The 13,192-nt window shown below is 37.7% G+C and overlaps 1 protein-coding gene across 1 annotated transcript; it reads left to right on the plus strand.

Annotated features, from left to right (window-relative positions):
- The first annotated feature begins 108 nt into the window (after positions 1-108).
- LOC128228996 (ATP synthase subunit s, mitochondrial-like) lies at positions 109-9,519 on the plus strand. The gene is made up of 5 exons (XM_052940613.1): positions 109-245; positions 5,982-6,076; positions 7,965-8,170; positions 8,393-8,555; positions 8,841-9,519. Exons 1-5 carry the CDS (start codon positions 132-134, stop codon positions 8,956-8,958), a joined length of 696 nt encoding a protein of 231 aa, XP_052796573.1. The 5' UTR covers positions 109-131; the 3' UTR covers positions 8,959-9,519.
- The last annotated feature ends 3,673 nt before the right edge of the window (positions 9,520-13,192 follow it).

The following is a 13,192-nucleotide window of genomic DNA, read 5'->3' on the forward strand; positions in this document are numbered from 1 at the left end:
CAAGTGAATATCATTATTCCACATCCTGGACAAATTCATGCAAACCTGTCACGCTCATATATCTCTTTATTTTGCCAAACTGTTATAAAACCATGATTTGCGTAATAAGGAGCATTTTATCGAGCAATTCTATGACGCCTCACCGTGGTGATAGCGGTGCTGATATAATATGGATTGTGGAAACTGAAAAAATATTTTCGGACAAAATACGCATAATGTTTCGGACAGTGTCAACAATTTTGAAGGTTAGATGTTAATTTATGAATTGTTTTATCTGATTTTTGATTGTTTTTAAATGTAAATGTGTTTATGTGTTGTACTTTCTATCCTTGTCATTTCCTTTTAATCATAAATTAGGCTCGATCCGAAGAAAGCCTTAAAGGGTTCGGTATGACACAATAACGCGCGTTTAGGGAACTATCTCCCTTCAAATTTCAACGAAAATAGTATTGCCTACTATTAAACAAATATTTATTTATGTCATTATGCCAAAACAACATGTTCAGATATCATAAAACACTTACATGTGTCGATTGTTTATCGAGTATCCCGATATCTGTAAATCTGGGACAAATCTCAGAGGTTGTATACATGTATAACGGTATTCGTGACCCAGAATATGTTTATGTAAAAATAATGACTAACGACCAATTCAATCCAGTTTAGATCACTGTCGAGTATATATTGAACAACATTGTCACTATTATTCAACATCGATGCATAATATTACTATATCTTTTTTCGCCCAGTGTTAAATGGTAGAGAGTTGTAGCGTTACAGGGATACATAAGAAATGTCAATATAATAAAAAAGTATCCCTGATCACTCATTATTGTAGCTAGCAGGTGCCCGTTATCTTTCCGCTCAATATACTTAGCACTGGGATCTGTCGTTATTGACTAGGAAAACAACAAGTGGGATATGGACGCGTATAGTCGCCAAACCAAAAATCGTCAAAGACTCTGAAGCGGCTGTTTATATGGACTAGGTATGACCCATGAAATGCATACAGCCACAGGTGTTCATAACATAGCTTGAACACTAAAACATGGCCCTTCAGTCCTTTGATATTGTTTTAAAAAATCAAGTTTTTTTTTGAAAATATTGCTCGTCAGTCCTTTGATATTGTTTAAAAAATAACCAAAAATAATTGAAATTGATAAAATGACATTTCAATAAATTCCTAAGAGTATAACATGAAAAATATCGATAAGACGAACTGTTGGTAAAATCCCTGCCAAATGACCCGCTACCCAGGGACTTTGGTAAGGCCCGTTCCCTGCTATATTTTGCCCGAAGACAAAACCACTGCATTCACCAGGCACTGCGGGGCCACATGAAATGTAAAAACATGGCTCATTTCCCCGGCTATCCCCGGGCCTGGGGGGGCCGTAGTTACAATTGACTGGTGCATTATGTATATAAGGGTTTTCAACTTTGCTTACAAGGAAATGCATACGAAAAATATTGACATTGAAATTTTATTGTTTAACTCAATAAATTATTATGTTTATGAGTTTAGTCAAGTGTAAAAATATTTAAGGAGAATAAAACGGCCGCAGACCGCACCTGAGATATGTAGTGTGTGAGAGTGAGAAACAGCTGCCCGGTTAGCTCTGTAGAGTGGCGTGCTTGTGTACTGGCGGTCTTGGGTTTGAGCGCCACACCGGTTACACTTTTCCTCCCAGAAAATTTAGGAATACTGTACTAAAATGTGGGGTTGGAACTTTAGTACGGAACTCTTACCAACTGAGCTAACCGTGTGGCTAACCCACACACACTGCAGACTGCAGTCCTCCTCCCCATTAACCTTTAAGGCCGATCCACCCACTTTTGTTTTCTTACTTCTGACACCAGTACTGTAAACTTGGAAGAAAAAGCTCAGTTGGTTAAAGCGCTCTGCTATTGTTTCCAGTGGTCTTGGGTTCAGAACCTAAATTGGGCAGAGTTTTCTACCAGTATTTCTTAGGTCCCTCTTGTAAATGCTCGAAGTGGAAATACAGAACATGTGTTTTACCACACCATTTTTGAAGATGGTGTCCATATAACATGTGGTAGAAGGCAAAAATGGCATGCCTACTAATATAATTTTTTAACATAAGTGGTGCCATAATCTATGTCCCACTACCTAACCATAACTCTAACCAAAGTCACATATCCCAAGTCTGCTACTGTATGTTATTTAGAATTAACGTTTTTGGAATAGAGCCGGGCCTTTTTGATTGGGGAAAAATGAATCATTTTCATTAAAATTAGGAATTTCAGTTTGCCTAGAAATTTACAACAATGCTTCAAAGGATACTTTTACACTTACACAGAAAAGATAAATGAATGGGATATTTTTTTAAATGTTTTTTTGGAATACAATCAAAAGTAAAAAATAAAATAAAATAAAATTATTTTTTTAACCTGTAATTGTTCATTCAACATTGTAATGAATTGTGCGATGTAAAGTTTTTCATCATTCACTTCAGAGATCAGTATGCAATAACAACTGTCACGATTTATTGAAATAGATATTTACACTCCAAGGTTTGATACATGTATTTCAGCCATTTCAGGTCTTTTGAAAGGGAAAAGAAACTTTTTTTTAACTGAAAATTTTCCCAATTTTTGATGTAAAGCATGAATTTTTCTCAAAATGGCACAACTTAAATTTTCCCCAAATGTCTAGGGTCTTCTTCCCAAAATGGGCAGAAAAAGGCCTGTGGTCATATTATTATAGACATATTGGCTATGGCTTCAATTGACCTACCAGTATCTGTATATCTTTATACAATGGACTGCCCATATCCTTACATTATCAATTTAACTTAGTAAGTGCTGCAAAAGGATGCATGCATGCTTAACTGGAAACTACAACTCTTCAACTCATATAATGCACTAGTCAATTGTAACCAATCGCCGCCCTGCATGGACGAACAGATGGTAAAATCCCCGCCAAATGCCCCCGCACTCCACGGACCCTAGGTATGGCCCATTCCCCGCTATATTTAAAGCGAAGACAAAACCACTGCATTCACCCGCACTGCGTGGCCACCTGAAAGGTAAAAACACAGCCCATTTCCCCAGCTATCCCCGGTATGACCCTGGACCTGGGGGGGCCGTGGTTACAATTGACTGGTGCATAACAACATATAGAACAGGTCAATAACTACTATCTAAACTTGGTAAGGATGCTGACCATAACCATAAACCCGAAGTTATAAAATGAATAAAATACTATATAATTGGCTGGCAACAGGGGGGAATACATGTTTTATGATACACTGTTGACATACTTCATAAAGTTATGTGGGGGGCTTGATATGAATCACACGCTTCGTCAACCCCGTCCGTTTATCCATCCGATTATCCGCCCTTTTTTGTCTGTCCTGTTTTTGTCTGGTCCATATCTTTCTCATGAATGGTCGTATTTTAAAATAATTTGGCAGAAATGAAAACCATAGCATGATGATGTGTTGTGCATGAGACCCATGTCCCTTTCTTGAACGTCATGGTCACAACAGCACTCTGAAATTGTTTTGCTACATAATGTATGTAAGCCGTTCTGATAATAATAGTTGGTGAACGGTCCATATCTTTCTCATGAATGGACTGATTTTAAAATTATTTGGCAGAAATGAAAACCATAGCATGATGATGTGTCGTGCAGGAGACTCGTGTCCCTTTCTGGAAGGTCAAGGTCACAGCTACCCTCTGAAATTGTTTTGCCATGTAAGCCTTACTGATAATAATAGTTTGTGAACGGTCCGTATCTTTCTCATTCATGGTCAGATTTTAAAATTATTTGGCAGAAATGAAAACCATAGCATGATGATGTGTCGTGCATGAGACCCATGTCCCTTTCGTGAAGGTCAAGGTCACAGCAACCCTCTGAAATTGTTTGGCTATGTAAGCCGTTCTGATAATAATAGTTCATGAACGGTTCATATCTTTCTCATTCATGGTCGGATTTTGAAATTATTTGGCAGAAATGAAAACCATAGCATGATGATGTGTCGTGCACGAGACTCGTGTCCCTTTCTGGAAGGTCAAGGTCACAACTACCCTCTGAAATTGAATTGCCATGTAAGCCTTACTGATAATAATAGTTCGTGAACGGTCCATATCTTTCTCATGAATGGTCCGATTTTAAAATTATTTGGCAGAAATGAAAACCATAGCATGATGATGTGTCATGCATGAGACCCATGTCCCTTTCTTGAAGGTCAAGGTCACAGCAACACTCTGAAATTGTTTGGCTATGTAAGCCTTTCTGATAATAATAGTTCGTGAACGGTTCATATCTTTCGCATGAATGGTCGGATTTAAAAGAAATAAATACGCAGAAGTGACCACAATAGCATGATGATGTGTTGCTCAGAAGACTCATGTCCCTACCTTCAAGGTCAAGGTCAAAGCAACCTAGTTTGCATCTGGTCGATATTTTTTCATTCATGATTATATTTCGAAATGACATGGCAGAAGTTGCATCCATAGGACATAATGTCCAAAAAAGCAAATGTTTAGTACGGATTTCAAAGCTTTAGGTATTTTTAGCTCTACTGGCCAAAGGCCAGAAGAGCTTATGCGATGGTAATGTGTATGTAGTATGTGCATCCGTGCGTCCGTGCGGTCGTGCGTCTGTAAACAATTGCTTGTGAACATGATACAGTTTTTTTTGATTGTATCTCGATGAAACTTGTACAGTATCTAGATATCCATTAGAGCTGGGTTCCTTTCGAAAACCAGCCAGATCTGCCCATGCATGCCTAGATTATGGCCCTTGATAGTATAAAAAAATGCTATTTTGTAAACAATTGGTTGTGAACACGATACAGTCTTCAGTTATGATTGTATCTCTGTAGTTTGTGCATTCATCTTAACAAAATTATTTGTGAATGCTTAAGTTATGCACCTGGTGTCATTACTGGCCACACCCAGGGTTCACAGGTTTGGTAAACATAAATCTGGAAAGCTTTGAAAATCTTTTTGTGTGTTGTGCATCCATCTCAGCACAATTGATTGTGAATGTTTGTTCAAATTGATCAATGTTGTCCTAGGATGCCCTTGACTTTGACCTTTTGACCAACTTTTTTTAACTTTTAAAACTACATACATTTTTACTATGAGTACAGTTTTGAAAGCATTTTTTTTTTGTCAGATGACTTTTACTTGGCACATATTAAAATAGTTCATGCAACTAATCTGCTTACAATACTTTCTGGGCTCAGATGTTGAACGTGCTACGTTTTCAGGTAACCCAAACACAAAACATAAACTATATGTCTGTTGCCTTTTACCCATACATACATAATGTGGATTGATATGACCACAAAAGCCATGCCAGTAGAGCATAGGCCCTTTTGGGCCTCTTGTTTTCATTTCATTATAGATCATTGTCACCTTTCTCTTGAAGTTTAAGTGTTAATACATTACAGTACCAATATTTTCAAATCTACCTCATTACATGTCTTTACATTAGTGAAAGTTCTGTGACACATCTAACTTCAGTTTAAAATTTCCACTGCATTTGCATTATCCAGGCAATATTCCTGACACCTGGGCTTGCGGGGATATTAATCACATTCTGCGATTGCTCTAGTTTAGTTTAATGTCTTATATACTTAAATACTATGCTCTTACTTTCAGCTCAAGTAATGTGTTGTTCTACAGATGTCTGAAAAAATCAGCAAGCAAATTTTTATTGTTATTAGATACCTGTCTCTAAATAAATATTCTTGTTTCTTGTTAAAATAACAGACTGCAGGCTGTATTCAGGTTTGCGATTTTTTTTTCAATTATGAAAGAAATCAAACATCTAAATATGATATAAGTAAATTAACTGATTGATTGATCAGAAAAATTGCTGATGATCAGTTAATTTAATGAGCATCAGTAAAAATGATGCTTTAGACATGCACTATGCTGTGGTTAGATCTGGTGATACAGTTGATTGGACCTCACTCTCTGCTGATCATTTATTCTTTTTTTTACAGGGATCTGCTTCAGCTATACCAAAAGGCAACATCGCTATTGGAAGCTATTTGCAGCGCAGATATTTCATCCAATTGCTTGATAGAATTCTCAACAGGTAATTAAAACATGAGATAATATAACCAAATACTGAACTTTTACGCCTCGAATGAAAGCATATAGTAATCGGACCCTATGTCAGTCCGTCTGTACTCCTGCCTGTTCTTCCGTCAGTTTATCACCGCAGTTTCCGATCAATCACGCTTGATAGGCATGTTGGTAATTGGCCAGCAGATGAACCCTGCAGATTGTGAGGTCAGTGGGTCAAATGTCAAGGTCCTGGTGACCTCGAGCTGAAAGTTCGTTTCTGATCAATAACTGAAGAACATTTAAGCACAGAGCGCTCCAACATGTTAGACAGATTGGTAATGACCAGCAGATGAACCCTATTGATTTTGAGGTCAGTGGGTCAAAGGTCCAGGTTGTGGTGTTCTCGAGCTGAAATCTGTTTCAGATCACTAACTGAAGAACGCTTAGGCCCTTAGACGAGTTGACATCAACTCCATCTTGCACTGACTTCTCATTTCCATGTACATACTCTGATCTTTAAAAAGTTGCATACTTGATGGGAGTAGGGTAGGTCATCAATTTCAAACAGACGGAACAATTGTTGGACTTTTATTTGTGAATAAGCGTTATAGAAGTATTGATATAAACGACTTAAAAACTATAATGGAACTCCAAATCTGCAAACCTTATGAATACGTCTTTGCTGTGCATAAAAAATAGAAGGTTGACAAGAGGATCATAGAGTTTTATGAAAATTAACCCTTGGCTAACAATGATAGTATTTTGGTGGCATTTACTTCGGTGTGATTTTGGATTGTTCTGAATGGAGGTAAAAGTTTGTGTCTCTTAAATAAAAACAATGTTAGCGAGCAAATACAAACTCTAAGAGTGCAAAATTTAAACTATGTTGTTTACATAGAACTTAAATTATACATGTATATCAGTTTCTGTATCGTAGTAGGTTCTGAGTTCTACAGCAAATAAAGATAGCATGTTTTAAAGATGGTTCGGTGCTTGCCAAAGTAAAAAAACGCAATGACATTTTTCTATTATATAGAATATATTATCACCAGTTTTGTAAATTTGGGGGCTTTATTATTGATGTAAACATTTGCATGAATTCTGTCAGTCAAAGGGAGTAAATTGCTTTTGGCATGGCTGTCTGTCTATCACCCACAGAATCTTGTGTCGCACGTATCTCCGAAATTATATCAGCCAGAGGCTGAAACTGTACAGAAATGTTTGTTTATTTTGGGTTGCACCTAGTGAGTTATGTCCCTTGACTTATTTTTGACTTGGTAAAAAAATAGACTTAGATAAAAATAGCCCATGGAGCATGTAATTTGAGTTGCGCATATTTCCCAATATATAAATGTTGGCCAGAGTGATGAAACTTTATGGGAATGTATACATTGTGCACCTATCTCATTAAGTTTATGAGACAGTGTCATGAATTCTTAGAGGAATGTTAACCTGTTTTGCGTCTAGGGTTGCACAGCAATGTTATGGCTCTTGACATAAATCGAACTTAGGCCTTAGATCATGAAATTAATTATCACTTTTATAAAAAAGCACCCCCATCCGCTAGTGCTTCGTTATCAATTTTCTGTACATTAAAGAAATGTCACTGGCTGTTATTTTCACAATGATTCACTTATTCGCTAACATAGTCATGGTGGTCCCAATCAGATTTAATTATGACTATTAGACATGTTTTAATTGAATGTAAAGGATTGGTGTTTGTTAAAATGCGTCTATCACTTAAACCCCCTCCCAGAAGGGAGGCATATAGTAGTCGCACTGCCCGTTACTTTCACTTTATTTTATTGCAATTTCGACCAGAGGTCAATTTATTATTACTTATGCCAGGCCGATTCGGGAGCATTTGTCTCGTTCCGGTGATAATCCTATTTATAATATGTATATTGACTTCTCAGCTTTGACAAAGAGCGGCTGCAGTCAGTTGGTCCAGACCGATTGTGTGCAGAGTGGGTTCTGAAGACCGGTGGTCGTGTCCGTTGGGCAGGGGCCAACCACTGGCTCCAGGACTTCAACTTCCTACCCCCAGAAGACTTTGACATGAAACTGCAGGACATTGATGCAACTGAGTGTTCAGTTATGTCATCAGGATTTAAGCATTTTCGTAAGACATAGTATTTTGCTCTTCCTTCGAGCTCACTGACAGCTGTCAGATCATGTATTTACACCAATGAAACTGCATTAATACTATTCGATTAGCTGATGTTTCTTTACAACTATTCTTCCTTTGCATTACTGCTCATGATCACATCAAAGGGCAGATAATATATTGTAACAGAAGGAATAAACACATTTATAATTTTTATTCTGTATCGTATATTACCAGAGGACTGCCAGCACATTAGGTCAGTGAAGCTGCACGGATGCAAGTACGTGGATGACGTCTGCATGCTCCTCCTGCAGGATATCAGCGGCTCTCTGCGCCAGCTCCAGGTCTCCTCCAACAAGAAGGTCACAGACAAGGGGCTCGTTAATCTTACTAAGCTCGTGTATGTATTGTTTGATTATGTCGCACCACTGTAATATCACCATTGAAGAATACTTTTTGTTCTCATACCAAACAAAATTAGTTATACCAACATTTTGATAAAACTGTACACGAGTAATGGTTTTTTTGTACCATTATAATTAAAAAAGAATCACCAAACAATAGACTATGTACATGTATACATTGTACATACTACAGAAAGACTTTTGCACAACGGGTGTTATAAATATTACATGAAGTATTCCTGTCCGACATATATGGTATAATCCATCTGGGTATATTTCAGCCACCTGACAGACCTACATCTGAAAGATCTTCCGTCCGTCCAAAACAAACAAGAGTGCTACCAGCAATTGACAAAGGCTCTCCCAAATTGTGACATTATGTATATGGATGTGAAATGAATTTCTATCTGATTTATATGGACATATTATTTGTTTAAGCCTAATTTCGCACCACATATATACATGTGTATGGTGAAATAACAGTTTGATTTACGTGCCTTCGTTATTAGTTTATGGTATGTTTGCTTCATATTGTATTTCTTGTCCTGCTTATGGTATTCACATGTCTCTATCTAAAGTTAGAGAAGCATGCACACATTGCGCTCCAGATGTTGATCTAAGTAAAAGCTTAATACCCAACTTCTTTAACATTTGGGTTTTATTTTTATTAAGAAGGCATTGTTATGTAAGTTATTCAATCTTATCATTGTTTTTCAGTTTAAAACAATCATGCAGTAGAAACATTTGCACCATGGACATAAAAATAGAATATCGATCACTTAGAACGAGCAAAATTTACGAACAGAGCAAAATTTACGAACATGACATGAAGAAGTATAATTATGCATTAAATATTGTTCCAACTTTGGACATTGTGGCTGGAAAATCCATAGCTGTCAAAGATTGTTATATTCAACTCACTTTGTTGTTTTAACATTTTAAAACTTACCAATGAAATTACCTATATGTTTGTCGATCTCCTACATACTGTAGTATTTATCTTTGGCGTGATGGGATACACCTGAAAGGACATATGGTTAAATAGTTCTCACGACTTAGTCTTTCAACAAATCAACTTACTTCCTACATGTATGTTAGGATAATTCTTGCCCTTGGAGATGATGGATCACTATTACTTACAGTTAAAACGTAACACTTTTCTTATAAAATATTAATGTTTCAGGTTTCATTGGCAATTTTGGAAATATATATAGGCTATGAAACATAATAAATAAGGGTATTCAAAGATAATAATTTACATATCTACATCCAGTCAACATATTCATTAGTAATGCTTTAGTTCTAATTCTTAATGGTAAACATGTTGGTCTACGTCGGCGTCGGCGTCACCCCTTGGTTAAGGTTTTGCATGCAAGCACACAAAGGTTAATATCTCAGCAACTGATTGAGGTATTGCATTGAGACTTTATACAATGGTACTCATCCATCCAACCTACCTAATTAACAGAGTAAAATAACTAGTTTGCATTTAATGCAAATAGTTGCCCTTTATTATTGGACTTGTAAATTTTGGTTAAGGTTGTGCGTGCAAGCACACATAGGTTAATATCTCAGCAACTGATTGAGGTATTGCATTGAGACTTTATACAATTGTACTCAACCATCCAACCTACCTAATTAACAAAGTAAGATAACTCTAGTTTGCATTTAATGCAAATAGTTGCCCTTTATTATTCGACTTAGAAATTCTGGTTAAGGTTGTGCGTGCAAGCACACATAGGTTATTATCTCAGCAACTACTTTAGGTATTGCATTGAGACTTTATACAATGTTACTCATCCATCCAACCTACTTAATTAACCAAGTTAGATAACTCTTGGTTGCATTTAATGAAAAATAATTGCCCTTTATTATTCGACTTAGAAATTCTGGTTAAGGTTTTGCGTGCAAGCACACATAGGTTAATATCTCAGCAACTACTTGAGGTATTGCATTGAGACTTTATACAATGGTACTCATCCATCCAACCTACTCAATTAACCCAGTTGGATAACTCTAGTTTGCATTGGATAATATCTCAGTAACTACTTGATGTATTGCATTGAGACTTTATACAATGGTATTCAACCACCCAACCTACTTTAATAACCAAGTTAGATAACTGTATTTTGCAAATAATGGCCCTTTTTTATTAGACTTAGAATTCTGGTTAAAATTTTGCATATAACCACATTTATGTTAATATCTCAGCACATCATGTATTGCATTAAAATCTAATCTAACAGTGATCCATGCATGTTTCGCCAAAAGCTGGCCTCGCCAAAGTGATTCCTGTTTTTCTATATAATGATATGGATTTTTTGTAAATCTCTGAAACCACATAGCCCAGACCTTTGATATCTCGTATGTATACTTATGTAATGGCGTTTAACCAAATTTTTCTTGAAAATAATGCCCCTCGAGTGAAAGCTTGCCCGCTCCGAGTGGTCTCAGGTTTTTCTGTTTATGTTTAGAGCAAAATCTTTGACAAATTTTCTCTGTTTCACAAGGAACAGACCCTTGATAGTTGGTGTGTAGCCTCACCTACAGTAGTCCTTTACCAAAATCATTTAAATTTTGGACATGGGGTAAAAATTTGCCCGGCTTCCAGAGCAACCCCTTACTTGTCCACTACTTACTTTTTAAGCAACCAATGACTTCCTTTACAACGAATTGGCCAATTGTTCAGAACTTTGCTAAAGTTAGCAACGTTGTCAACGGTATCGTTGTAAACTTTTAAAGTTTATATACTTGATTATGTGCTCATATAATTAGATAAAAAATATAGCTGAATCAGTAATCTCAATATTTGTGACTAGTACCGTAGATCACATGTGTGTCCATGAAACATTTAGTGTATTACAATACAGGCTCGAAAGTTAACAACGATCCAGTTAACAACGTTGTTAACTTGAACAATGTTCTGAACAATCGGCCTAATGTCTGCCTTACAATCTAACGACTTCCTAAGCAACCATGGACTCCCTTAGCAACCAAGGATTTGCCTACCAATGTCTTTCTTAGCAAGCAATAACTTCCTTAGCAACCACTTACTTCTTAGCATATACCTACATACATAGCAACCAATGACTTCCTCAGCAGCCATTGATTTCCCTTGCAACCAATGACTTCTTTAACAACCACGTACTCCTTTTACCCCTGTCACACTAGGGCCACGTTCCCACGCCGTCGCTCGGCGTTCTTATAAGAGCGCAGTGAGGTCGCCGTAGCAGCGCAGTTAGGTCTCATACAACGCCATAGGGTCTCCGCGGGCTGGTGGGGCCAAGGTCAAGGTCACTGTTACTAAAAATAGAAAAACGGTTTCCGGACGATAACTCATGAAAGGCTAGTTTTTCTTGTCAGCAGTGTAACTTCTAAATTACTCAACAGATTTAAATAAAACAATACATGCATGATAAAAGAAGATGCAGTGTGCAGTAACCTTGGAGTTATGACCTCTTTTCAAAGGAATGGTTTGCCATTCCTGTGTCCAGGCGGCATTTGGGGGTATTCGTCACTCCTGTGACAGCTCTAGTTTTTTTTAATGCGCTCTTTCAACGATTGTACAGAGCCACTACAGCGATCATTGCGCTCCCAATGCGCTTCTACCGCGTCAATCGGCGTTTGCATGACAATGAACTTACCCAATAGTGTATATATATATATGGAAATAAACATTTACTTTACCATGACTGATGTGCAACAGCAAGCAGGCCTATTGCTTGCCCATATGCAGGTCCAGCAGATCCAGGATGGCGCAAACGCTTTGGATCTCATTCCGAGACGACGACGGAGGAGGGCTCCCAAGGCATATGAGGCTTTGGGCTCGACCATGGCTGGACGAAGGCAGACGGTTGCATGATGTTCTCAAATTGTTCGAGAGCAAATGGAAGTATGGATAACTCCTGAAGATATCGTTTTTTTTTGTAGGCAGTACAAAATCACACGCCGACAGTGCAGTTTGAGCGCATTGAAAGCGCAGGGCACATGCAGTGTGCGCGCCGTGACAACTCGATGCATGCAGTGGAAACGCCATGAGAGCGCAGACAATCGCCAAGAACTAGAACTCCAAGGCACCGTGAGAATGCCGCGACATCGCCATCTTCATGAAAAAAATCATTTTTTCCCGGCGATATCACGGCGCTCTGGGAAATTTAACAACGCCGTTTAATCGCAGTGGCAACGCGGCTAGGTATGATAGGGGCCTTAGCGACCAAGACTTCCTCCGCATCCATTGACTTTCTTAGCAACTAATTACTTCATTCAACCAATAACTACTTAAGCCACCACTGACTTCCTTAGGAAATACCTTCATCCATACAAACCGATGAATTCCATATAAACTTCAATATCAGCGGTCGGCTTCCAGTGATATCACGTTCATTTTCCCCTGAAACAAACAGCTAACAATATCTTGACAAGGACTTTAACAAGGACCAACCTCCTTATCTACCATCAAATTACTCGGCAAGTACTTACTTCTTAGACAAGCAGCAGCATCCTTAATAACCACTGAATTGTTTGTCATTTTAATCAGGTGAGCAATAAAGGGCCATCTCGGCCATCTTGTTTTCTTTTGCAATTCTTTATTCTTTACATTTCCTCCCCTCTCCTTACACTGATTGGACAAATA

This window comes from Mya arenaria, chromosome 3 (assembly GCF_026914265.1).
Source record: "Mya arenaria isolate MELC-2E11 chromosome 3, ASM2691426v1".
Lineage (NCBI taxonomy): Eukaryota > Metazoa > Mollusca > Bivalvia > Myida > Myidae > Mya > Mya arenaria.

What these genes read in the sequence shown, in the direction of transcription:
- LOC128228996 (XM_052940613.1), top strand. Translation starts at nt 132, where the DNA reads ATGACGCCTCACCGTGGTGATAGCGGTGCTGATATAATATGGATTGTG. An exon ending in ATCAGGATTTAAGCATTTTC is followed by an intron (nt 8,171 to 8,392) that starts GTAAGACATAGT and finishes GTATATTACCAG; the next exon opens with AGGACTGCCAGCACATTAGG. An exon ending in GTTAATCTTACTAAGCTCGT is followed by an intron (nt 8,556 to 8,840) that starts GTATGTATTGTT and finishes GGTATATTTCAG; the next exon opens with CCACCTGACAGACCTACATC.